This window comes from Chiloscyllium plagiosum, chromosome 15 (assembly GCF_004010195.1).
Source record: "Chiloscyllium plagiosum isolate BGI_BamShark_2017 chromosome 15, ASM401019v2, whole genome shotgun sequence".
Taxonomy (NCBI): domain Eukaryota; kingdom Metazoa; phylum Chordata; class Chondrichthyes; order Orectolobiformes; family Hemiscylliidae; genus Chiloscyllium; species Chiloscyllium plagiosum.
The window spans coordinates 12,576,915-12,602,288 of record NC_057724.1 but is presented as its reverse complement, the minus strand read 5'-3'; the positions used below and the strand labels follow the sequence as shown (position 1 = coordinate 12,602,288).

Genomic DNA, 25,374 nt, shown 5'->3' with positions numbered 1-25,374 from the left:
AATGATATAGTCAGTTATAAAAAAAGCTGACGGGTGCAGAAGAAATCAATATATGGTTATCCAATTCTGAGAAAAGTGAACTGAGACCATGGTAAAATAAGTGGTTTATATAGGAGCAGGATGCCTCTATGTAGACACCTCAACTGTCATGAGACATTTTAAAAAGCAAATTTCTCCCAATGTCAAGAATATTTTAATAAGGAACACAAGGTACCAGTGTATAGTAGTGCTAAGTTTGCAGCAAAATTGTCAACGCATTCTTTAAAAACTAGTTCACAACTGTGCTACAGATCCACTTATATTCATGAAAGGATTTATAGTGAAGTGCAAATTGATGTATTGTGCTTTGTGTTATTCTTCAATTCTTAAGTGTGCACTGAATAATAGAATAAAATAGCAGTGATACTTCATGTAGCAAAACTTTGGGGAGGTTTTCTTTTATTAAGGTAAATCATCCAGCAAAAATTCTGACAGGAAGTGGGTACATACAGCCATCTGCCCTTTTAAAAGAGATGTTAATTTCCATTAGAAACTTGTTTCACATGATTGCAAAGGTTTCTCTTTACAAAAATGACAACATTTAAAATTAAAACTTTTTTTCACATTAGATTTCCAGGCCCCATGTTTTATTTTTTTTCACCAAAATATTTTACCTGGTTACAAAACTAACCCACAAAACCACTGGAATGTTTTGACAAACAACTTTCTCTTCCCCACTTGTAATAGCCTAATACCACAAATACCTGGTGAATTAAATCAGACCTTTTTAAGTATGACACAAGACAAACATTGACAGAAGTCAATAACTACCACCATTTACTTGTCCCACATATCACACTAACTATGACAATCACAATTTTAAAACAATGATTCTTTAGGGTTTCATACCCCAAATAATCTTGAGATGTGGGTGTTTCCATAATTAAATTCATGCTAAAAAAACCTTGTATTTATAAAATAGTTGATAAAAATATTCCTCTCTGTTAACAATACAGTATGGAGGTATGGATGCCATTGATGGAGATGACGGGCAGATGCAGTTACTCTGACTTGGCTTCTTTCTCTTCACAGCTTTCAGTAGACTGTGCCTGAAAAGGGAAAAAAAATTTAAAACACTAATTAGGAATGGGCCATTTATAGTGAATTTTCTGTTGATGCCCACAGAGCATTAAAAAGAAAGAAAAATGTTAAATTGTTGAAAATGACTATTACTTTCAGAAGGATATTGCTTAAAATTTAGTGAAAATTCTAGTGGTTTTAAAAATCACCAAGGCTTGCAATTCAGATGCCTTGCCAAAAGTGAAACAAAACACAGATGAGCCTTACTATTTAGTTACAATACACATTTTGCTGTGAATTGACACTGCTTCTCATTAAATCTTGCCTAATGATCAATACAGTAGCTACAATCAAGCAGGTAAGTTACAGGTTATATTACTGATGTATAAACAACCTTTTTTCATTGTTAACACACTGGAGGAGAGATCAAGGAGGGAGGGAGCACTATTTGACATAGATGTTAAGTTTTTTTGGAAAGCACTGCTGGATCTTGTCACTTTTGTTTTGCAAATGGGGAAAATAGTTTCAGGAACATCCTGTTCTTCCTACAGGAATGCATCCTGTGTACTTCAGAAATTTTGTAACCTGTCCAGTTCCATCCAAAGGCCACTTATACCTTGACATGTTGCTCACTCCACTGTTATATGTGTCACTTTCCCAATTTGGACTTCTGCAATTTCTCAAATTTATTTTATTAAAAATAGACACATTTTACCACACCCGACCAGTGAAAATGTGGTAGTTATAGAAGGTTCACCAGAGATTAGGACTTGGTAAAATGTGTGTAGCAAAATTGTACACACAGGAAACACTCCATTGAAGGATTTTTCAGCTTTACTATACTTTTGGTAAAACATGACAAAGTACCCATCAAAAATAAACAAACAGCAACCTCAGGCTCACTCTCACAGCTGTCGAAACTTTTCCAACCATTGTACTTTAGTAGAACAAAATAAAATGCTACATGATTAAGCTTAACTGCCAGCATTTAGTGTTCTGTTCTGCACTGACTGGACATGACCAAATATGAAAGTAAAAGACAGGGGCAGTAATATTATAATATACCAAGCCACCAAAATAAAATACTAGAGATCTTCTGGCACAGTGGTGGTGTCTCTACCTCTAGGCTATAAGGTCTGTGTTCAAGGACACTTCACCCATAATGTAGTTTGATGACCAATTAATTGACAGATTAATCAGCCTGGGAATCCTTGTATTACTTCCCCATTCCTCTCTAATAAAGAAAAATAAACTGCATGTGAGAAGATATGTTAAAAAAAGGCAGGTATTGGAAACATGAAAGCAGTTAAGTTCTTTCAAATGTAAAGAGATAACAACCCTAGAGGTACTGTCTGTGCAGAGTTTGCATATTTTCCCCAAGTCTGTGTAAGTTTTTTCCACATGCTCCAGATTCCTCCCACAATCCAAAGATGTGAAGGTTGGGTGGATTGTCCATGCTAAATGCCCATAGTGTCCAGGGATGGGTAGGCTATGTAGATTAGCCATGGGAAATACAAGGTTACAGGGATATGGCAGGGGGAGTGGGTCTTGGTGGAATGCTCTCCAGAGGGTCGGGTGCAGACTTGATGTGCTGAACGGCCTGCTTCTACACTTTCGGGGATTCTACAATGAGCAAAATTCTTCTCATTGGGCAAACCAAGATGGATCAAATGGCCACTCATCAAATCAGCCAGCTATGCACATTAGACATTTCTTAATTAAGGAACTTTGTCCAAGTTTGGGTGCAGAAACATAGTGGAAAAGGGAAGACAGTAAAGTATCTGATATGCAAAAAATAGAAAACATTCAAATAATAGTTTCAGCAAACCACAATTGGACACAGCTTTTAAAATACACGAAGGTCATCAGCTGTGTGAAGTAGACAATGTCTGCTATATCTGCTTTTCAATCAAAAATTCACCTCATCATTTTTGGCTTCTCCATTCTCAGAGGGAGTTTCTTCCTTTGCATCCTCTTGGTTAGTCTCTTCTTTGCCTTTTGTTCCTTTTTTTCCTTTCGTTGGTGCTTTCTTTTCCTCCTTCTTGTCATTAGCAGCCTTTTCTTTCTATGAAGAGTTAATGCAGCATATTACAGCCAAAATAAAGCTTACTGTCAAAAGCAGAAAGTTATTTATAAAATGTGAAATATTTATATTAGCCCACTTCATGTTTCATGGATGCAATTGACATGATTGAACACTCCAGAAATCTTAAAATTTAATTACATTAAAGCTTCAGCTACTTTCTAGGATGATTAAAAAATTAATGATGCATCCATTGGCTCTGGCATAATATCATATCTACGTGCATAAAAATTCTTGCTCTCCAATTGCCTTTTTTAAAAATTGCACTGATAACAAACCAGCTCACTCAATGTTTTGCCAATAAAAGATGTAAATTCCATGAAGTTTGACGTTTCAACAAAAACTAAACATATTGTGAATGAACACTATTAGGTGTCTTAAATGAAATGTTCAAAATCTGTACAGTATAAATAAGCTTAATTTCCCATTTTCCATCAATACACAATGTTCAATTATTTCAGTAAAATTCTCTCAAATAAAAGAAATGCCAACGTTTTTAAAAATAACGTTTAACTGCTGATCAGCAGTTTTGAGATCATTTTTGCAACATAAATAAGGATTTGAATCAAAAATGACATAAGAGGCGGCACGGTGGCTCAGTGGTTAGCATTGCTACCTCACAGCACTACGGTCCCAGGTTCGATACCGGCCTTGGGCGACTGTATGTAGAGTTTGCACATTCTCCCAGTGTCTGCATGGGTCTGCTCCAGTTTCCTCCCATAGTCCAAAGATGTGCAGGTGGGGTGAATTGGCCACGCTAAATTGCCATGCTAATAATGTTAGGTGCATTAGTCAGAGTGAAATGGGTCTGGGTGGGTTACTCTTCGGAGGGTCGCTGTGGACTGGTTGGGCCAAAGGGCCTGTTTCTGCACTGTAGGGAATCTAATCTCATAGCTCTCAATTTCTTGGCAATTACTTTTACATTGCGAGCTTAAGACAAGCAACTATTTTTATTGGCATTTACAAAAGATAGTGGCGCACAAGAAATGGATATCAAACAGAAAGGAAATTTTTTTTAGAAATAAACATCATGGGCCAAAAAACATGTTCCAGTACGAATCAATAACGAATTATTTAAAAATCATTTTTATTTTAAATTTGAGACAGGAATAGGACATTGATATGCTGTGATGAAACGAGCTGGGAGGAGGCTTGCGCAGAGCAAATACTGGTGTAGAACCATTAATTGAATGGCCTACTTATACTGGAAAATCAGGGTGAGTCACTCACATTACATTCAAGCTACAAGTTACTTTATCCTTCATTCTTCCAACCCTGTTTTTCCACTCTAAAATAAAGGTCTCTTCAGGTTTGAAATGTAATTATTAATGTCCCAGATTTTCATTTGAATGGTTTCTTTTAATAATAGTGCGATAAAAGCAAAGATATGCAACAAACAAAGATATGCAGCTGTCCCAACAATAAACTTTGAATGTTTTAAGCCGACAACAAGTGAAACTCACATCTACTTTCTGGTTTTAACCATGAGGCTATTATAAGTGCAAAACCTTTATGATATAAATTGAAGTCAATCATGATGATCAGGTTGTAAGATTGCTCGCCGAGTTGGCAGGTTAGTTTTAAAATTTTAAAACAAACCTGTCAGCTCAGCGATCAAACTCACAACCTGAACCTCAAACTGAGCTACAAATCTTCTCAAAAATCACATTATCACGTGATTTATCAGCTTTAAAGCAGTCACGATTTTGCAGTTAACAGCAGAATTTTGGGGACTACAATATCCCAATGAGTAGAACAAAAAGTTAGATGCTCTGTTAATTCATAGGGGAAATTTTCACTATGCTTTTAGAGTTCACCATTACCCTCCAAATGGTAGTACAGAATCTTTAACATCTACTGGCATACTACACCAGAAAATTATCTTGTTTTACTCTGAAATAAGAGTTCTGAATCAACAGTAAAATAATACTGAGCTGAGCTAGTCGATAAGGAGAAAGGGAGGACTGCAGAGTTTAGACAGTGTGTTGCCAGGAAAGCACAGCAGGTCAGACTGCACCTGAGGAGCAGGAGAATCGATGTTTCGGGCATAAACCCTTCGTCAGGATTGCCCTGCTCCTCAGATGCTGCCTGACCCGCTGTGCTTTCCGAGAAACACATTCTCGACTCCGAGAAACACATTCTCGACTCTAGCTAGTTGATAAACCTAATTAAGTTTCTCAACATCTCAGTGAGCTTCAATAAGCTCAATCAAATTTATTCCACCCCAGTTTAAAACATCACTATATGAACTAACAGATATTTACCTCATATCTCCCATAGGCACAGCTGGAAATGCCTGTATTTATTCCTCAAGCTAAGTTGTTCTCAAAAGGAATGTTGGCGATTCTTCTTGAATCACTGCAGCCTATGCAGTGCTTCCTGTTAAGCAGGAAGTTCCAGGATTTTGACAAAAAGAAATAGCATGTTGTGATGCAACCGGACTTATCACAATACTGCTGTAGCCACAGTACTGGAGTAACACAGAGTCATGAGGTGCTGCCTTCAAGTTGTCACAGTACCCAGCTAGAAAAGTGGATAATATTCCATTACAGACTCAACTTGTTCCTTGCTGGTGGTGGAGGTTTTGCAGAGTTACAAGACAAGCTAATTACTGCAAAATAGCCAACAACTTAATTGCTCTGCTAACTATAGTATGCATACTGTTGTTCAGTTCAATAGAACCCCCTACAACATCATGATAAGAGGAACTCAAACAGTATTTCTACTGATTATCATGGGTAGGTGCTCATGATCACTCTTAGTGAACGTGGTCAGCACTGACATTTGTGGCAAAATGTTACAATCACATATCAGCCGAGCCTTAAAGCATGTTAATTTTTTTATGGTTTCTAACTTAAATTATTTCTCAGCAACAGAGAATTTAATTCTATTCCTTTATTCATCCATTAAGTGAAAGTGGAAACTTAAAAGTCCAATTGACTGACTATTTAACATTTAAAGTAAAAAAAGCAACTCTGAATCAAAATGTTGCACAAGTCTTCTAACTATCTCCTACCTTTCACAAAACTGAGCAAATGAAACTAGAATTGGATAAAAATAAAGATCTTTGGTAATGGATACTTATATTGTCAAAGGTTTGTAAAATCAACTGCAATCATCCTGAATTTAATTCAAATCCATAAAGATAAGCTCTTTTCTCCACAGTCCCCTTCAACATCCTGAAATGAAATTACCAGACAGTCAAGGCCCTGATTTTACCAAATGTCAGAGTCCATTCTATGATACCATGGCTGATCACATTCTTCAAACACTACTTTCCCACACTATTCCCATACTTCTTCCTTGTTTTTAAATATGTATAAATCCATTGATTGGTCTTGAACATACAACTGAGCCTGCACACACAAAAACTACTTGCAATATTCCAAGCGTGGCCTGACCAGGGCTCTATATTTTTACAAGAAGATCCCTAGTCCTGTACTCAAAACCTCTTATAATAAAAAAAAGTAACCATACTACTTGCCTTTTTAATAATTTGCTGCAGTGTTTGTTAACTTTCAGAGTCTTGTGAACAAGGACGCCCAAATGAATTTGAAGCTCAATACTACATCACAACCTCTTACAAATTAAGTAGTACTCTGCATTTCTATATTTCTTACCGAAGTGTGTAACTTCACACTTCCTATTATGTTCTCTCTGGCTACTGTTTGCCCACTGACTTAGTCTCTCCAAATCTCCTTGAATCATCTCTGTATTCTCCAAATAGTTCACACAGCCACCTTCTTCGAAAAATTACAAAAGATAACATCTTTCTTAACTTTGAATGAACTTCCCAGTCATGCTAAGATCTGCAAGTGACATGGACACATTATGAAACACTCTTATAAAAAGCTAACAGCTGTATTTTAGTAAATTATGTAGAGAAATATTTCTTAGTCAAAAATAACAGGTCTGTCAATTGCTACAAATGAACCAAACTTAAATAATCCATCATGTATTTAAAATTTTAAAAATACCTTTCCATTGAACCATTGACCTTATTCATTCCTGCTTTTCTGAAAGTATTGACTTATGCTTGTTTATGGATTAGGTCTGAATCTCTCATATTCATTAAAGAGAATAATTTCATATACACCAAGATAATGAAGACTGCATATTTCATGCATAGTTACTGGAAGGTGAACTTGAGCATTTTCAAACTGCCTAATTAGGCAATACATTCAAATATAATGCCCCCAAATTCTGCCCTAATCATGATTAGTTAGTGCAACAACTGGTGTCTAGAGTTGAAACACCTGGGGGCTTCACAAACAAAAATCTTTGAAAGTGACACAAGTCAGAGCTACTGATAAATCGGAAGGAACCCATATATCCTAGTACCAGAGGTGAACAGTACAAAAGCAAGCAAATTATGTCAATCCTGTATAAATGAGTATGTTTTGGTCTCAGCTAAAATGGTGTTCTGATACTTCAGAAAGAATGTCAAGGGTTTGAAGATTTACCAGATCAATACCAAAGTTATGGGAATTTGGTTACATGAAGAAAGTTGAGAAGCCAGAGTTCTCCTTAAAGTAAAAGGAGACCAAAGGGTGATTTAACAGATTTAAGTGTTTTGATTAGTAAATAAGCAGAGACAGTTTCTAGAGTTATGAAATACATTTCAAATAATTGCCAAAGAAAAAGGCAAGTCAAAAACAAAAAATCAAGTTTTCAAAATAAGTGGTCACTTTCAAAGAATGTATTAAGAAAGTATGGTGAAGCAGACTCAATGGTAACTTCCAAGAAGGACAAGTATACCTAATATGTGCATTGGGCCCTGAAAAAGAGAGTGAGATAGCACACTAATCAACAGTTCTTTGAGATAGCAAGCTCAGGCACAATTTGTTATCTGCCCTCCTTCTGTACTGTTCAATTCTAACACATCATGCATGAAATACTAAGTGAAACAAGGCCACTTACTTTAGTTGATGCCTTCTTTTGTTTTGGCTCTGGTCTAGGAGGTGGTGATTTCTGTAATAAGATACAGCCATACAATTCACTTTCTACTCAAGTATTTAATTGAATAAAATTACAGTAATAGTCAAGAGTTACTTACTGCTGACAACCTTGGCGACTTCCTTTTTGGCTTTAGAAAATATAAATAGACAGATTTTAGAACATTTTAATATTTGTGTTTACAAAAATATCCAAAAGCTTACACATTTTAAGCTCTAAACATAATTCAAAAAACAAAGACACTAACCTCCTCTCTAGGCTCTCCAGCAACCTGCAAAAGAAGAAAAAAGTTTTTATTTATTAGTCAGTTCAAAACAGTGATGTTCTTTACCAAGTAAGTTAATTGCTTACGTATGAGAATCGAATGCCTATGCTGATCTGGGAAATCAGAATTGTGAATTTATTAATAAAAGCCAAGATTCAAGGAAATCTGCAATAACTTTAGGTCAAGGATTCCATTAAAGCATTTTGCATATATTACAACAGCTTTTCAATTAAAAAATAAACTAAGCCAACTAAACTAAATTGTTTCCGTAAAAATCATTGTCTTTAAATTGATTATGATAATTGGAGGTTTCATGCTGCTGTGTACAAGACCTGATCCACTGGATGAGACACATGGGATATAGTTGAGATTCAACAATGACCATTAACTAATAACATCCTCTTCAAGACTTTTTCAATTCTGAGCTTTACAAGTGTCACTGTAGCTTAAAATACTAAGCATCAAGATTGAATCTGATAACTGCCAGCCAAACACTTGAGGCAAGCATCATAAAAAATCTTTTAATTGGTTATGACCATGTATCCAGTTCAAAATAAATACACAGCTCAAAATTGAATTATCTCATTCAAAAAGTAGACAAATGTTATACAAAACCAGATAAAATACTGATTTCCAAACTAAAGAATAATCTAAAATCCAATAGAGCATTTTAAACTCTCTAAACAGAAACAACTTAACTAGTTCTACAGCTTTGTGCAACGTGGAGCATGTACATGAAATACAGGATCATAAGTAAATTATCAGCTACAAACTATCAGGGCTATTGAACGGTATGGGAAAGTCAGGTTCAGTAACCTCTCTCTTTCCTTATGATGAACAGCACTGTCCTCGCTTAACTGCCAACTGAAAAAATGCATTGAAGGTCAATCAAATAAAAGCTTCCAACATACAAAAAAAAATCAAGAAACTACAAATTGGGGAAAATCAGGATAAAAAAACAAATTGATGGAAAAATCTCAGGTCAGGCATCAGCGTAGAGAAAGCACGGTTAATATTTCAGATTCAGTGACTCTTCAGAAATGGAAACATTCTGAAGGGTAATTGGACCTGAAAGGTCAACCCTGCGTTCTCTCTGGAGATGCAGTCGAACCAGGAATTTATGATTTTGCTCCCAGCATATTTACTGTAGCAAACGCTACAATATATAAATCTATGACAGTTGTGGATGGCTAATCTCCATCTCCAGACACAGGGTTTGAAAGGAGATTTAAGAAGTGAGGTGTACTTGAATATTCTAATAAGAGATCTGAACTCAATTCTGTAAATTTAACAATCTCAGTAAACACCCTTTGACAGAACAGTCATGTACAAATAATATTATTGAAGATATATCATGATTTTGCTTTCGGAAGGGTAATCATTTTCACACATTGCACGGTCCAGACAGCCATCGGTACTCGGAACACCCGATGAGTCCATTGGTTGGAAGAGCCAGTCAGGCGCACGCGTGTTTGGCCCTTACGTGGCCTCATGACGCGGGCTGTAAAGACGTCACCGCGTCGATTCAAGCTTTCCCGCCGTTTTCGGAAGCCCCGCCCACCCCGTTCCAAGACGACGGGCTTTTCCCAATGGCTGTCCACACTCGCACCCCAAGAGCAGTGGCCGGGGTTCGGCTTCAAAACAGAAAATCAAGGCAAGGCAAGGCAGACCGCACGTGAGCCACGTCGGCCCGCCTCCTCAAACCCCTGCGGGCACGGTTACCTGATGGATTTCTCACCACCGCGTCGGATCGTCACGCAAGGCGCGAAGCCTGCTTTCCACCGCCCCGAGCAGGAGTGCGAAGCCCCTTCGGCCCGGCTCCTCCCCTTCCCTACGAGGAAAGCGCGCGCAAAATCTCAACGGTCAAGCCGAGCATTCGAATCTCCCAGCCCGCCGCCAGCGCCCGGCCGCGCGCCGACTAACGGTCGGGAGGAGAGACTGCGCCGCCATCCAGAGCCCCCGAGAACAAAGGACGGCGCGGCAGCCGATCAACAAGCCCCCCCCTCCCCCCTGTTCGCTAATGCCCTCCACCGACAACTCCCCCGACCTCAGTTGGCAATGGTGGGTTTGCAAACGCACACGGCAGAAACCCATTTCAAGCACCTCCACCTCTTCCAAGTGCCATGAACGCAACCCGATACGAAGCTCAGCGCTTCTTCTCTCCCCCTCCTCGTTCCTTTTCTGCACGTACCTTTCTCTTGGGTGGCATGGTGAGTCGGTGGATCAAAACAAATGTTTTTTTTTTGGAAAGATGGGGGTGGGAAAAGAACAGAAAGGCCCGGGGTGGAGTGACCCCCGAAGAAGTGAGTTATTCTACCGGTCTTTTGTAAAAAGAAACCCACGGGGTCTTCTTTTTCCTCCCTCTTCTACACACACACACACTAGGGGTACCACCAATGGCCGCGACTCGCAAACGGCTGCAACCGAGTCTGCTGCCCGGCGACGCGCTGACTGGCAGCGCCGCCGACCAATCGTGGGGCCGGGGCCGGACGGGAGGTCCCCGCCTCTGCCGCCCAGACCGGCCAATGAGAGGAGGGCGTGGGCGGGGTCACGGGGGGGAGGTGCAAACGGCGGCTTCAGATGCCCCGTCGCTGGGAGGGGGAGGGGTTAATGTGCAGACAGTTTTCTTTTAAATCGAAACCGTTTTTTAGAAAAAAAATGTTCCTTTTTAAAATACTATGTCTTACTCCCGAGTCGAAAATAGTTCTACTTCCCCATCGAAATTGATACTGGAATTATAATTAATTTTTTTTGGTGTGTGTGTTTGTGCGCGGGTGGGGGTGGGGTGGGGGGTTTAGAAAGGATGAAGAGAGAAAGGTTTTTAAAATCCGCTCAGACCGGCTCAAACCAGATCTGGTTAAAAAGACGGGCCTCGGTTGGCGCAGACCGGGTCACGTGATGGCCCCAAAATATCGATGACCCTTGACCGTTGGGGACATTTAAAATCCAAGGCTGCAAAATTATTCAAACTGACCGAACCTCGTCAGTCACATCGCGCCGCGTTGCAACGCCCAGAATGTCCCACTGGCTGCACCATTCACCCGTGCACACTCTGCCCCGTGCACACTCTGCAGTGTACCTGGAGCTTTCATGTGTACAATGCTAAACATGCCAATCCTCAAGACTCTCGCATTGATTTTTTTTTCCCCCCTCCCCTCACCGCTCACCGACAAACCAAGCAGTTTTAAGATGGGAGTGCACGGTTTGTGTGAGAGAGGGAGAGAGAGAGTGCCCACCCTCGTTCAATGCAAGTTGAGGGCCTCTCTTGCACTTTGTTCAAGAGAGTTGAATGTCAAACCCATGAAACTTGACAATGGACGCTCAACACACCCGATTCCATGTAGGTGAGACTTCACTGGTGGTTTCGATGCTCCATATTCCTTTCACCACCAACCAAGGCAGGCTCAAAGGGTTCTCGAATTTCCAAGTCAACGATTATTTTGATTTTCACAGCTTTTTTTTTTTAAAAAAATATATGACTATGTGGAACTGCGGAATAATGTAACGAGCCTGTTCGCCTTGAAAGCGTCCTTCCCACCACCAAGCCTCCCCAAATTCCTGCTGTTGAAGATGATAGGTAACAAAGGAGGGAGAGCAGTGAAGTCTGCAATGCAAACTCCGGCAGTCGACATTCAGATTCGAGCGAGAGAAAAAAAGTCACCGCCTTTGCAAACTAAACATTTGTGCACGCAATGCAAGATTTTAAAAAGATGGACTTTAGTCGGGGGGGGGGGGGCGGGGGGGGGGTTGGTCAGTTTTATTTATTTTTGCGCCGACGCTTTATCTGCATCCCGCCGTGTTAAAGTTGGGCTGTTAAAGTACAAACTGCAACATGGGGCGACATTTTACACAGACGGTGCTCCGACAGTCCTTAGTACAAAAACCCTTTGTGCAATGCAAATGTCTACATTGAGGCGTGGGGGAAGAATGGGACATTTGGGGAATAGTGCACCTCAACCTCGTGTGTTGTAAGAAATGACAAACAGGCTGTTGGGCTGACTTTTGATTGACAAAATGTTTATTAACGCCACGCCACGACTTTGTTCTATAAAGTGACAAATTGTGAAAGTCTCAGTCTCCTTTATAAGAAGTGATGATTTTTTTTGGGGGGGGTCCACACTTGTAGAGTTGCACATTACCCCATGCAACATTAGGCAACTGGCAAAGCATAAGCAATCCTCACATTATTTTTATTTCATCGGCCGACAGTCACTGTGAATCATTTTCGATATGATCAAGCTTTATGATTTTCTTCCATAGACCGTTATCTGAAATGACCGAATTCCCACCGCCAAAATCATCACAATATTTCACTTTTTACTTTAAAAACAAAATCCACATTGTTTAATGTCACGGTATTATGAACGCACAAAACTGGATTGTGGGTTTCCAAATCAGCACGAATTAAAAGAAAGTGAATATTGAAATAGTGGATTAGCAAATATTGAGAGAAAAACGAGATGTTGGAAATGTTCAACCTCTCAGACAACATGTGGCGAAAGTACCAGAATTACTCTTTAAAATTAATGATCTTTTGTTAGAAAAAATCGACAGAATAATGATGTTTTACTGGGCAAAATATCAGGAAATATACATGCGTAACATACCGCCAATTTTACCTGAGTTGGATCATTACCATAAATCGTCTCTCTTCAATATTTTACTGTGTTCAGATTGCGTGGGAATGTATAATTCATGTACAGTGCAAACTCATAGTTTAAAAAAGGAATCAATTTCCTATTACTTCACTAACAGCTTTTCATTTTTTCTCTGCTTTGCTGTCGTTATTCCAATAATTTCATTTGAATGACAACTTTACGTTCTAACAGGTTTAATTGTAAAAGCATTTTGTAAAACATTCTATTAATATCGTTTTTCATCAGCATGTGGGCTTCCAATGGATATACTCCCAGTCCAAAAAAAGTTTTATATAATAGGCACCCAATGAAAGCAATAGAGTAGACATTGCATTACTCTTGCATTGTGTTTGAAAAGACGATCGTCATCTGCACTATGGGTAGTTTAACGTTTTCCAGATTGTCTGAGAGGTTTTTCATTTGTAGAACATTTCGAAGGCCGTCTTGTGGACTGTGTCCTCTGGGAATAAAATGAAGACCATCCAATTTTTTCTGTACAGTTGTGAGTTGGAATTGAATGAGGTTCTTCAGAGAAGATAAGACACTGTGCTTAACACTTCTCCCCCTGCAAAAACTGCTACTTGAAATAAATGTTTTTAACTATCTGTCCTGTCCAAACATTCAATCCAGAATTGGGAGATACAGAATTACAAGGGCCGTAAACAGCTACAGGAATTTGGCCATCTTTCTGTTTCATATAATCCTAATCATAGTCATACAGAATAGAATCAGACCTTTTGGTCCAACTCATCTGCACCAACCAGGTTTCCCAAACTAAACTAGTCCCACTTGTCTGCATTTAACCCTTATCCCTATAAACCATCCCTCTTCATATATCAATCCAAATATCTTTTAAATGTTGTAGCTGTACATGCATGTAGCACTTCCTCTGCTGGTTCATTCCACTCTGTGTGAAAGACGTTGCCACCCAGGTTCTCTCATCTTAAAAAGAAGTGCCCCTTGTTTTGACCTCCCCCATCCTAGGGAAAAGTCCTTTGCTATTCACCTTATCCATGATTTTATAATTTAAACCATATAATTTTATAAACCTCCCTAAAGGTCACTTCTCAACCTTCTATGCTCCAGAGAAAAAGTCCCAGCCTCTGCTATAACTCAAACCCTCATGTCCTAGCAACATCCTTTTCTGAACCTTCTCCAACAATATATCCTTCCTATTGCAGAGTGAACAGAACTCCAAAAGTGGCCTCACCAACATCCTGTACAACCTCAAGATTAAAAATCACACAATACCAGGTTATAGTCCAACAGGTTTATTTGGAAGCACTAGCTTTTGGAGCGCTGCTCCTTCATCAGGTGATTGTGACCTAGTGTTGTGTGATTTTTAACTTTGTACGCTCCAGTCCAACACCGGCGTCTCCAAATCATAACCTCAAGATTACGTCCCAACTCCTTTACGCGATGGATGAGCAATGAAGGCAGGCGTGTTAAACACCTTCTTAACCACCTGATTTACACGTGGCGCAAATTTCAAAGAACGCTGTACTTAAACTCCTAGAGCTCTTCATTCAACAACACTATCCAGGGCTTTACCATTAACTGTATAAGTCCTGCCCTTGTTCATTTTTCCAAAATGCAATACCTTACACTTATCCAAATTAAACTCCATCTATCACTCCTCAGCCCAATGGCGCAATTGATCAAGATCCCTTTATAATTTTAGATAACCTTCTTCACTGTCCACTATACCACCAATTTTGGTGTCATCCACAAACTTAGTAACCATGCCTCCTAAATTCTCATCCAAATAGTTTATGTAAATGACAAACAACAGTGGACCCAGCACCAATATCTGTGAAACACTTGGTCACAGACGCACAATCAGAAAAACAACCCTCCACCACCAACCTCTGTCTCTGACTATCAAGCCAATTTTGGATCCAGTTGACAAGTTCTCCCTGAATCCCATGTGATCTAATTAAAAATAACCTAAAATACTGATCGTGAGGGACCCAGTGACAATGAAGGAACAATGATATGTTATATATTTTAATTAACGGTGGTGTTCTATTCACATTTACAAGATGTCATAGTGCATTGTTGCAACACAATGACAAAGTAGCAGTCCTGTTTCGATGATTCAATTTTTCAAAAAAATAAATATTGCAAGTTTTTGCACCATCACCTTTTAATGAGTACACCTTTTATCTACACAGACTCCAAATTTTAATGTTGCTTTAAGTTTTGCTTTAAAGAAAACTTAATTACAATGCTTTGTTTCTTAAATTGTACATTATAGGTTATTGCAAAGTTATTCTTTCAAGTTTATTTTTGGACTGGATTGATTAATATGTATCACTATTTTTAGTATTTAATTTTATTTCTTGAATTTTAATATGCAGCAGCAAGTTAGGCATTTGGTTCTGCTTTCTGTCTTTTTCTTCAATTTACTGTCATAACATGAGCCAACTGTTCACAGAAAATCATTGAAAGATACAGCTTCAAATGCCATTTTTGTTGAAGCCATTGTTCAGTATGGTGTACCAGAAAAGGGTGAATGACAGGCTTGAGAGAACTCTAACTACTGTTGGGATACAACTTTAAAAATTTATATAAAACAGTAAGATGATCAAAGCAAAATGGGATAACCTTAATAAATCTATAGAGGCAAAGTCTAAGTATAAAATGCAGAGCAATCATTCAGCTTTGATAGGTTGGTGTAGAAGCAGCTGAGAACGAGTGTATCCTGGAAAATAATCACTATTACTTTGAGCTATAGGGAGAGGCTGAATTTGCTGGGACTGTTTTCCCTGGAGCGTCAGAGGCTGAGGGGAGACCTTATAGATGTTTATAAAATCATGAGGGGCATGGATAGGGTAAATTGACAAGGCTTTTTCCCTAGGGTAGGTGAGTCCAGAACTAGAGGTCATAGAGGGGAAAGATATAAAAGGGATCCAAGGGCTACTTTTTCCTGCAGAGAGTGGCGCGTGTATGAAATGAGCTGCCAGAGGATGTAGATGAGACTGGTACAATTACAACATTTAAAAGGCATTTGGATAGGTATATGAATAGGAAGGGTTTGGAGGGATATGGGCCAAAGGCTGGCAAATGGGACTAGATTAGATTAGGATTTCTGGTTGGCACTGGAAGACAGTGAGGTCTGCAGATGCTGGAGATCAGAGTTGAGAGTGTGTTGCTGGAAAAGCACAGCAGGTCAGGCAGCATCAGATGAGCAGGAAAATTGACATTTTGGGCTTGAGCCCTTGATCAGGAATGAAGCTGGGAGCTTCGCCGGGTGGAGAGATAAATGGAAGGAGGTGTGGTTTTGGGAAGAAGGTAGCTGTGAGTGCAGTAAGTGGATGGAGTTGGGGGTAAAGGTGATAGGTTGGAAAGGAGGGTGGAGCAGTTAGGTGGGAAGGAAGATTGACAGATGGGACAGGTCATGAGGGCGGTGCTGAGCTGGAAGGTTGGAACTGGGATAAGGTGGAGATAGGGGAAACAAAACTGGTCAAGTCCACAATAATGCCCTGGTGTTGAAGGATCCTGAGGTGGAAGATAAGGCATTCTTCCTCCAGGCGTCGGGTGGTGAGGGAGTGGCGATGGAGGAGGCTAAGGTCCTGCATGTCCTTGGCATTGTGGGAGAGGGAGTTGAAATGTTCGGCCACGGGGTGGTGGAGTTGATTGGTGCGGGTGTCCTGGAGATGTTCTCTAATGCGCTCTGCAAGAAGGCGTCCAGTCTCCCCAATATAAAGGAGACCGCATGGGGAGCAGTGGAAACAATAAATTACACCAGTGCAAATGCAGGTAAAACTTTGATGGGTGTGGAAAGCTCCTTTGGGACATTGGATGGAGGTAAGGGGGGGAAGTGTGGGTGCAGGTTTTTCAATTCTTGCGGTGGCAGGGGAAGGTGCCAGGAGGGGAGGGTGGCAGAATGTATTTGGAAAGGCAAGGACTGATTATGGACAGTCAACATGATTTTGTGTGTGGGAAATCATGTCTCACAAACTTGATTGAGTTTTTTCAAGAAGTAACAAAGAGGATTGATGAGGGCAGAGTGGTAGATGTGATCTATATGGACTTCAGTAAAGCATTCTACAAGTCTCACATGTGAGACTGGTTAGCAAGGTTAGATCTCATGGAATTTGGATACAGAACTGGCTCAACTGTAGAAGACAGAGGGTGGTGGTGGAGGGTTGTCTTTCAGATTGGAGGTCTGTGACCAGTGAGTGCCACAAGGATCGGTGCTGGGTCCTCTACTTTTTGTCATGTACAAGTGATTTGGATGCAAGCATAAAAGGTAGGGTTACTAAGTTCGCATATGACACCAAAATTGGAGATGTGGTGGACAGTGAAGAATGTTACCTCAGATTACACAGAATCTTGATCAGATGAGCCAATGGGCTGAGAAGTGGCAGATGGAGTTTAATTCAGATAAATGCGAAGTGCTGCATGTTGGGAAAGCAAATCTTAGCAGGACTTATACACTTAATGATAAGGTCCTAGGGAGAGTTGCTGAACAAAGAGACCTTGGAATGTAGCTTCATATCTCCTTGAAAGTGGAGTCGCAGGCAGATAGGATAGTAAAGAAGGCATTTGGTCAGAATATTGAGTACAGAAGTTGGGAGGTCACGTTGCAGCTGTACAGGTCATTGGTTAGGCCACTGTTGGAATATTGCATACAATTCTGGTCTCCTTCCTATCGGAAAGATGTTATGAAACTTGAAGGATTCAGAAAAGATTTACAAGGATATTCCCAGGGTTGGAGGATTTGAGGAGAGGCTGAACAGGCTGGGGCTGTTTTCCCTGGAGCATCGGAGGCTGGGGGGTGACCTTATAGAGGTTTACAAATTTATGAGGGGCATGGATAGGATAAATAGACAAAGTCTTTTCCCTGGGGTTGGGGAGTCCAGAACTAGAGGGCATAGGTTTAGACTGAGAGGGTTGGACCGAAGGGTCTGTTTCCATGCTGTACATCTCTGTGACTCTAAATATTGGCGGAAGATATGATTTAATCGGAGGTTGTTGGGGTGGAAGGTGAGGACCTTGTTGCAGTTGGAGGGGTGGAGTTCAAGGTTGAAGGTGCCGGACATGGATGAGATGCATTGGAGGGCATCTTAAACCATGTGGGAGGGGAAATTTCGGTCTTTAAAGAAGGAGGCCAGCTGGTGTGTTCTGTGGTGGAACTGGTCCTCCTGGGAGCAGATGCGGCAGAGGCAGAGGAATTGGAAATACGGAATAACACTTTTGCAGGAGGTAGGGTGGGAGGAGGTGTAATCCAGGGAGCTGTGGGAGTCGGGGGTTTGTAAAAAATGTCAGTGTTGAGTCGGTCCTCGTGGATGGAGATGGAGAGGTCTAGGAAGGGGAGGGAGGTATCAGAGATAGTCCAGGTGAATTTCAGGTTGGGGTAGAATGTTTTGGTGAAGTTGATGAACTGTTCAACCTCCTCGTGGGAGCATGAGGTGACACTGATGCAGTCATCAATGTAGAGGAGGAAGAGGTGGGGAGTGGTGCCAGGTGCCAACTCAAAGACCACCACTGAAGCCAGGTGCCAACTCGAAGACACCTCCTCTTACCGCTCCCTCAACCATGACCTCACACCCCATCACCAAACCATCATCTCCCAGACCATACATAATCTCATTACCTCAGGGGATCTCCCACTCACAGCTTCCAACCTCATAGTTTGGGAACCCCGCACCGCACCTCCTACCCAAGATCCACAAGCCTGACCACCCCGGCCAACCTACTGTCTCAGCCTGCTCCTGCACCACCGAACTCATCTCCCACCTACCTCGATACTGTCCTATTCCCCCCAGTCCAGGAACTCCCCACCTCCTCCAAGACTTCCATTTCCCAATGCCTCATCTTCACCATGGACATCCAGTCCCTCTACACCTCCACCTGCCATGACCAGGGCCTCTAAGCACTCCGTTTCTTCCTCTCCTGACGTCCCCACCAGTATCCTTCCATTAACACTCTTAGGCTGAACTGGTCCTCACCCTCAAGAATTTCTCCTTCCAATCCTCCCACTTCCTTCAGACGAAAGGGGTAGCCATGGGCACCCGCATGGGCCCAGCTATGCCTGTCTATTTGCCGGCTACGTAGAACAATCCATCTTCCGGAGTTACACCGGCTCCACTCCCCACCTCTTCCTCCGCTACATTGATGACTGCATTGACGCCACTTCGTTATCTCACGAGGAGGTCAAACAGTTCATCAACTTTACCAACACATTCCACCCTGACTTTCTGGAAGATTTTAGTTTTGAGGAGAGGTTGGATAAATTTGGATTGTTTTCATTCAAAAGATGTACAAAATTCTCAGAGGCATAGATCAGAGTGGATATTTAGAGGCTTTTTCCCAGGGTGGAAAGGCCAACAAGAAGAGGACACAGGTTCAAGGTAAGAGAGGGAATATTTAGGGGAGAAGAGCAAGGAAAATGTTTCACACAAAGGGTGGCCAGTGGAGGTGGTAGCAGCAGACATGTTAGCACCATTTAAGGCGTATATTAATAGACACATGAACGGGAGGCAAACAGAAGGATAGAAGCCATGTATGGACAATAAGTAGTGGCTCTAAATAAGGATTAGAAATCCACACGTGCTTGGCGGTCCAAAGGGCCTATTTCTGTGCTGTTTGAATTGAATAGTTTTTTTTTATTATTGGTTATAAACTTGATTATTTATGATTTAATAGAAATAATTTTATAGATTATAGAAGAACATATCACATTAATATAATGTTCTGCACATTGAGATTATATGAATTCTTTGCTATAATTAGCTGCACAGTGAATTCCTGCCTGTTAGTCTAGTTTAAGGATGATAATAAGGCTTTGAAACTTCTCCATAGAGAAAAAGCAATTATTTCCTATGGCGATTCTCACACAATTGCTTCTTGGCTGCCAGACGTTGTATTACTTAAGGTGTGGGTGTGAGTGATATAGGGTGGAGTTTGATGTTCCAGTGCAGGTCCCACACACTGGTTTAAGACAGGGAGACCAGACTGTATCAACTGGTTAGTATAAAGCTTCCCCATGATTTAACTCCCTGGCAGAAGAAATCTCATCAACCAGAGGGCTTGCAACCAATCAATACTGACAGCTTTCCATTACTGGCAGTGCCATCAGGACAACAGTAGCTACAGCGCTGATGTTCCAGCGACTTCACCAGAGGGCAGAGGATTAAGACGCAAGAGAAGGAGATAGCCTTTAATGTCTTGTCTCCCTTCCCAATGTGGTGTTCCTCAATCAGAATGCCTGATGTTAAACTTTGATAAATCACCCCTCAAGTCTTATTTATTCAGGAGGCTCAGCTTATATATCCTTCCCTGAGAGTTAGAACTTGGCTTTGCTGGCAGTTTTGGAAATTTGTTTGCATTTGTTCCAATGCCTCTCTTTCCTTTTTATAATATGGCAACCAGAACTGCTTATCATATCCCAAAGTATGGTTGAATGCAAATTCAATAGAAATTTAACATACTTTTCTACTTTTCAATTCTATCCCTCTAAAGGAAAAGCTTGTCTTTTAATGGCCTTATTAACCCACGTGTCTGCTTTAATGATTTATTTACTTAGCTCTCTAAAACTGTTAGTCCTCGGAACTGTTTAAACTCTTCTTCCTTTATTCATTCCTGGGATGTCAGCATCACTACCAAGGCCAGCATTTGTTGCCTAACCCTATCTGTGCTTCATAAGTTAGTGGTGAGCTGCCTTCTTGAATCGCTGCAGAGATTTATTGTTGTCGCTATCAAATCTCCTCTCAACCTTCTACAAGAAGAGCAGCTCGTGTCTGTCCAACCTATCTTGGAACTGAAGTTCTTCATGCCTGAAATTATTCTTGTGAATCTTTTCCCAAAGGACATTGGTTAGTAAAATTAAAGCAGATAGCATAGGAGCTAATGGTGGCTCAGTGGTCAGCACTGCTGCCTCAGAGTGCCAGGGACCCTGGTTCGATTCCAGCCTTGGGTGACTGTCTATGTGGAGTTTGTGCATTCTCCCTGTGTCTGTGTGGCTTTCCACCGGGTGCTCCAGTTTCCTCTCACAGTCCAAAGATGTGCAGGTTAGGTGAATTGGCTATGCTTATTGTCCATATAGTGTTCAGGAATGTGTAGGCTATATGCATTAGTCAGGTGAAATGTAGAGTAATAGGGTAGGGGAATGGGTCTAGGTGGAATACTCTTTAGAGGGTCGGTGTGGACTTGTTGGGCCAAATGGCCTGTTTCCACACAGTAGAGATTCTGTGTTTTTATGATTCTATTATAACGTACTGGTATGGATTACTGATTAGCCAACAGGCAGAAAACAGTCTAGGAATAAATGGTTCTTTCTCATATTAGCAGGCTGTGACCAGTAGGGTATCACAAGGTACTATCAGTATTTTGGCCTTAGTTGTTCACGATATATCTCATGGATTTGGATGTGGGGACCAAATGTAAAACATCCAGATTTGCAGATGATACAAAAGCTCTGCAGGAATGTGTGTTGTTAGGAAGGTGTAAAACAGTTTCATGGCGAGTTGGATAGACTTTGTGAGTGAGCAAGAACATGGTAGATGGAATACATTATGGAAAATTGTGAGGTTAGCCACTTTTAGTTGGAAAGCAGATATACAGAGCATTTCTTAAATGGTAAGAGGTTGGAAAGTGTAGATGTTCAAAGGGTCTCTTGTTAATAAGCCACTAAAGGCTAACATGCAGGTGCAGTATGATATCATGGTGACTCATGGTATGTTAGCCTTTATTGGCAAGAGGATTTGAGTATAGTAGTGAAGTCTTGCCTTGTATATATGGGCACTTGGTTAGACAATACCTGGAGTACTGTATGCAGTTTTAGTCTCCATATCTCAGGAAATATTTTGTTGCCATAGAGCGTAGCAATAAAGATTCAGCCACATGGTTTAGGAGAGGGTGAGATGGCATTATGAAAAAGATTGGACAAACTGCGCCTATAGTTTCTTGAATTTCAGAGAATGAGATATGATTGTGTTGAAACTTACAAAACACTGAAAGGGATAGACAAAGTAGATGTTGGTAAGAAGTTTCCCCAATTTGGAAGTACAATTTAAAAATAAGGAATTGCCATTTAAGACCAAAACGGAGAGAAATATTTCACTCAAAGGGTTGTGAATCTTTGGAATTTTCTACCCTAGACTGCTATGGAATCTTTGAGTATGCTTAAAGTAGAGATTGATAGATTTTTAATTAAAAGTGGGGATAGTGTGGGTGAAAGAATTTGAAGTGTTTGATTAGCCATGGTTGTAGTAATCGGTGGAGCAGGCTTAATGGGCTGAAAAAAAAACCTACTCCTGCTCCCTTATTCTGCATTCCCTTCCATGACTCCTGAGCAGAGACAGACCTTGGCATCATCTGAAATCTGAAGGAAACCACCTGTAGTCCGATGTTGGTACACTGGTAATGTTTCTGAATTAGTCATGCAGAGACTCTAGTTAATAATTTGGGGATATGAGTTCAGATTTCACCAAAGCAGCATATGGAGTTTAAATTCAGTTAGGATAAAAACGGAATATAAAGCTAGTCTCAGTAATAGTGTAATTTTGTAAAAATCAATCTAGTTCGATCTTGTCCTTTCGGGAGGAAATCTGCTGTCCTTACCTGGGCTGGTTTAATCTAGAACCAAAGGAATATTGCTAACTTCTGACTGCACTTGAAATAGCCTAGCCACTCAGTTCAAGAGCAAATGTTGTTAGGCAACAATTGCTTGTCTTGCATACATCCCATGAAGAACAAAATAAGCAATTAAAGTTTCCATTTTATATTGAGCATTACATTTTTTTCCTAAAAGAATTATATGCATAACTTCTGACTGCACTTGAAATAGCCTAGCCACTCAGTTCAAGAGCTAATGTTGTTAGGCAACAATTGCTTGTCTTGCGTACATCCCATGAAGAACAAAATAAGCAATTAAAGTTTCCATTTTATATTGAGCATTACATTTTTTTCCTAAAAGAATTATATGCAGTAGTATAGTTGAACCTGAACCGGTATTTTATGCAGTCATCAGAACTCTGCAAGTGTTATGGCACACTGGGTAAAATCCCTTCCTCCAAGCCCGAAGATCATTGTTTAGGTCCCATTGCAGGACATTTTGGCCAAGGAATGTCCATTCATAATGTGTATCAGCTTGCAAATCTTTCCAAGAGATACCAATAGCAGACAGGAAGATCAGTCGAGAGTCTGGAAAGAAATTGGACACCACCCCCCCCCCCCCCCCGCCACCCATGACTATCCATAGCTCCAGGTGGCAACATGCATGTAAAAACTCACAAGAACCAGTTGGCTGGACAGTTAATGTGGATCAGATTGGTGCCAACAGCATTGGGTTTTATTTATATTTTGGCTGGGTAGATTTGGGGGCCTACCTCTTTGCCTACATCTGGTGGAGTGTGTGATGCTTTAGGATATACCTGCGTTTGGGCACAGAACTCAAGAAAAAGAATCAAAACTACCTTGCGTTTGTCCTCATGCCTGTATTTATAAAGTCCAGGATCCAGTTTGTTCTTTAAACTACTTGTTCAAGCTGTCCTAACAGCTTCAATGATCATAGCAATGCAGTCTGTTTTTTCTTTGATAAGGGGCCCCAAACTGTTTGCAGTATTCTGGCTGCGATTTTTTTATAGTCTTTTTCCCTTTGGAATAAAGGCCGGCAGTCCATTTAACTTCCCTCTCACCCCTTGAACTTGGATGCTGGCTTTTTGTGATTCCCTGATAAGGATTTCCAAATTTTTGTTCAAGGTTTGAACAAGATCCAACATGTCAAGATCCTCTTTGGAGGATGCATCTGTGTTCTACTGTATTGATGCCTCTGTGAGGTCTCATTCACATCTGCTCTGATTTAGAATTGTACCCTTTTTTTATTCCCTCATTCCTGAATCCTGGCTATCATCTAATGAGCTTGTTCATGTTCAACCACTAGAAACCATTCACATGAAATGTGATGGACAAATTTTGTTTTCATTCCATATGAACATCTGATGAATATTGGTACAGACTGTGAACTTTGTTTTCACACTCTTTTCATATGTTAATATGGTTAATGTTTTTGGTGCAGATTGTTAATTATGCAATACTTTTTGAGGCATGCTTTTCAGTAAGTTGCATTTCTAAGAAGGAGCTGAGTGGTTGAAACCAAACTTAATGGAAGATTAAAGAACAATTAATATAGGTCAGGTAAATTTGAGAAGTGATTTGATGTCTTATGCCAAAGGAAGAGAGGGCAAGTGCTAAAAAACAAATTTGTAATTTGATTATATTATATTCTTAATTTAACTTGTACTGGTTGACCAAGAAAAAGTTTATATATGATACAATTGCAATATTTAAAAGACATTTGAAGAGGGACATGGATAGGAAAGGTTTAGAGTGAAATGGACCAATTGCAGGCAAATGGGACTAGTTCAGTTTGGGAAACCTGGTTGGCATGGACAAGTTGGGCCGATAGGTCTGTTTCCATACTGTATGACTGAATGACTCTATGATTTGTAATTGTGTCTATTATTGCCATTTATGGGATCTTGTTTTGTGCAGACGTGTTTTTTCTATAGTACAACAAACTGTAGGCTGAATTTTCCAACATCTAAATGGCAAGGACAACCTTGAGAATTTTGAGAAAATATGACTTAATCGAAAAAATGAGAAGTCAAGAAAAAGGAGTCCAATCTTTCCTCTAAGGTTTCCAGGGATAGATGGGAATTTCACTACTGAGCAGGGAAACCCCAACTGACTATCACCTTATTGCTAATTAACCTCACCTAATTAATTTACAGGTTGAAATTCTTCCAGCTAGCGATGAGAAACTAGATAGTACCAATGAGTGTCAGAGTGGTAGCCTGTTCCTCTAGGCCTCCATGTTGGCTACCATTTCCAAACATCTCAGGCTACGCTCTGTGGCCAGCAGCCAACTCCACTCTCCATCCACAGATGTGGGCATTGGCAAACCACCAGCCTCAACATCTCATAATGGCTCATGTAATATATACAGCACTTCAGCACTCAGTACTTTTGGAACTCACTGACACCTTACATTGCAATGCTCCCACCAGTCTGTGCTATGTGCAGGGACAGCAACCATCACATGCATGTAGCACAGAGGCGGCACAGTGGCTCAGTGGTTAGCACTACTGCCTCGCAGTGCCAGGGGCCCAGGTTCAAATCCAGCCTCGGGTGACTGTCTGCGTGGAGTTTGCACATTCTCCCCGTGTCTACGTGGATTTTCTCCGGGTGCTCTGGTTTCCTCCCACAGTCCAAAGATGTGGATTGGCCATGCTAAATTGCACCATAGTGATAGGTGCATTAGTAGGGAGTAGGGGAATGGGTCTGGGGTTACTCTTCGGAGGGTTGGTGTGGACTTGTTCGGCCGAAGGGCCTGTTTCTGCACTGTAGGGAATCTAATCATGCCA

General features: G+C 40.7%; 1 protein-coding gene across 2 annotated transcripts; it reads right to left on the bottom strand.

Moving 5' to 3' along the window:
• Nucleotides 1-421: 421 nt before the first annotated feature.
• hmgn7 (high mobility group nucleosomal binding domain 7) lies at nt 422-10,820 on the bottom strand. Of its 2 annotated transcripts, none has more exons than XM_043704431.1 (6): nt 10,555-10,820; nt 8,346-8,369; nt 8,199-8,228; nt 8,063-8,113; nt 2,981-3,124; nt 422-1,088 (listed from the first exon to the last, which is right to left on the bottom strand). In XM_043704431.1, exons 1-6 carry the CDS (start codon nt 10,570-10,572, stop codon nt 1,041-1,043), a joined length of 315 nt encoding a protein of 104 aa, XP_043560366.1. In that variant the 5' UTR covers nt 10,573-10,820; the 3' UTR covers nt 422-1,040. The 2 variants fall into 2 exon arrangements, with proteins under 2 accessions (XP_043560366.1, XP_043560364.1); XM_043704429.1 differs by lacking the exon at nt 10,555-10,820 and adding an exon at nt 9,754-9,818.
• Between the last annotated feature and the right edge of the window lie 14,554 nt (nt 10,821-25,374).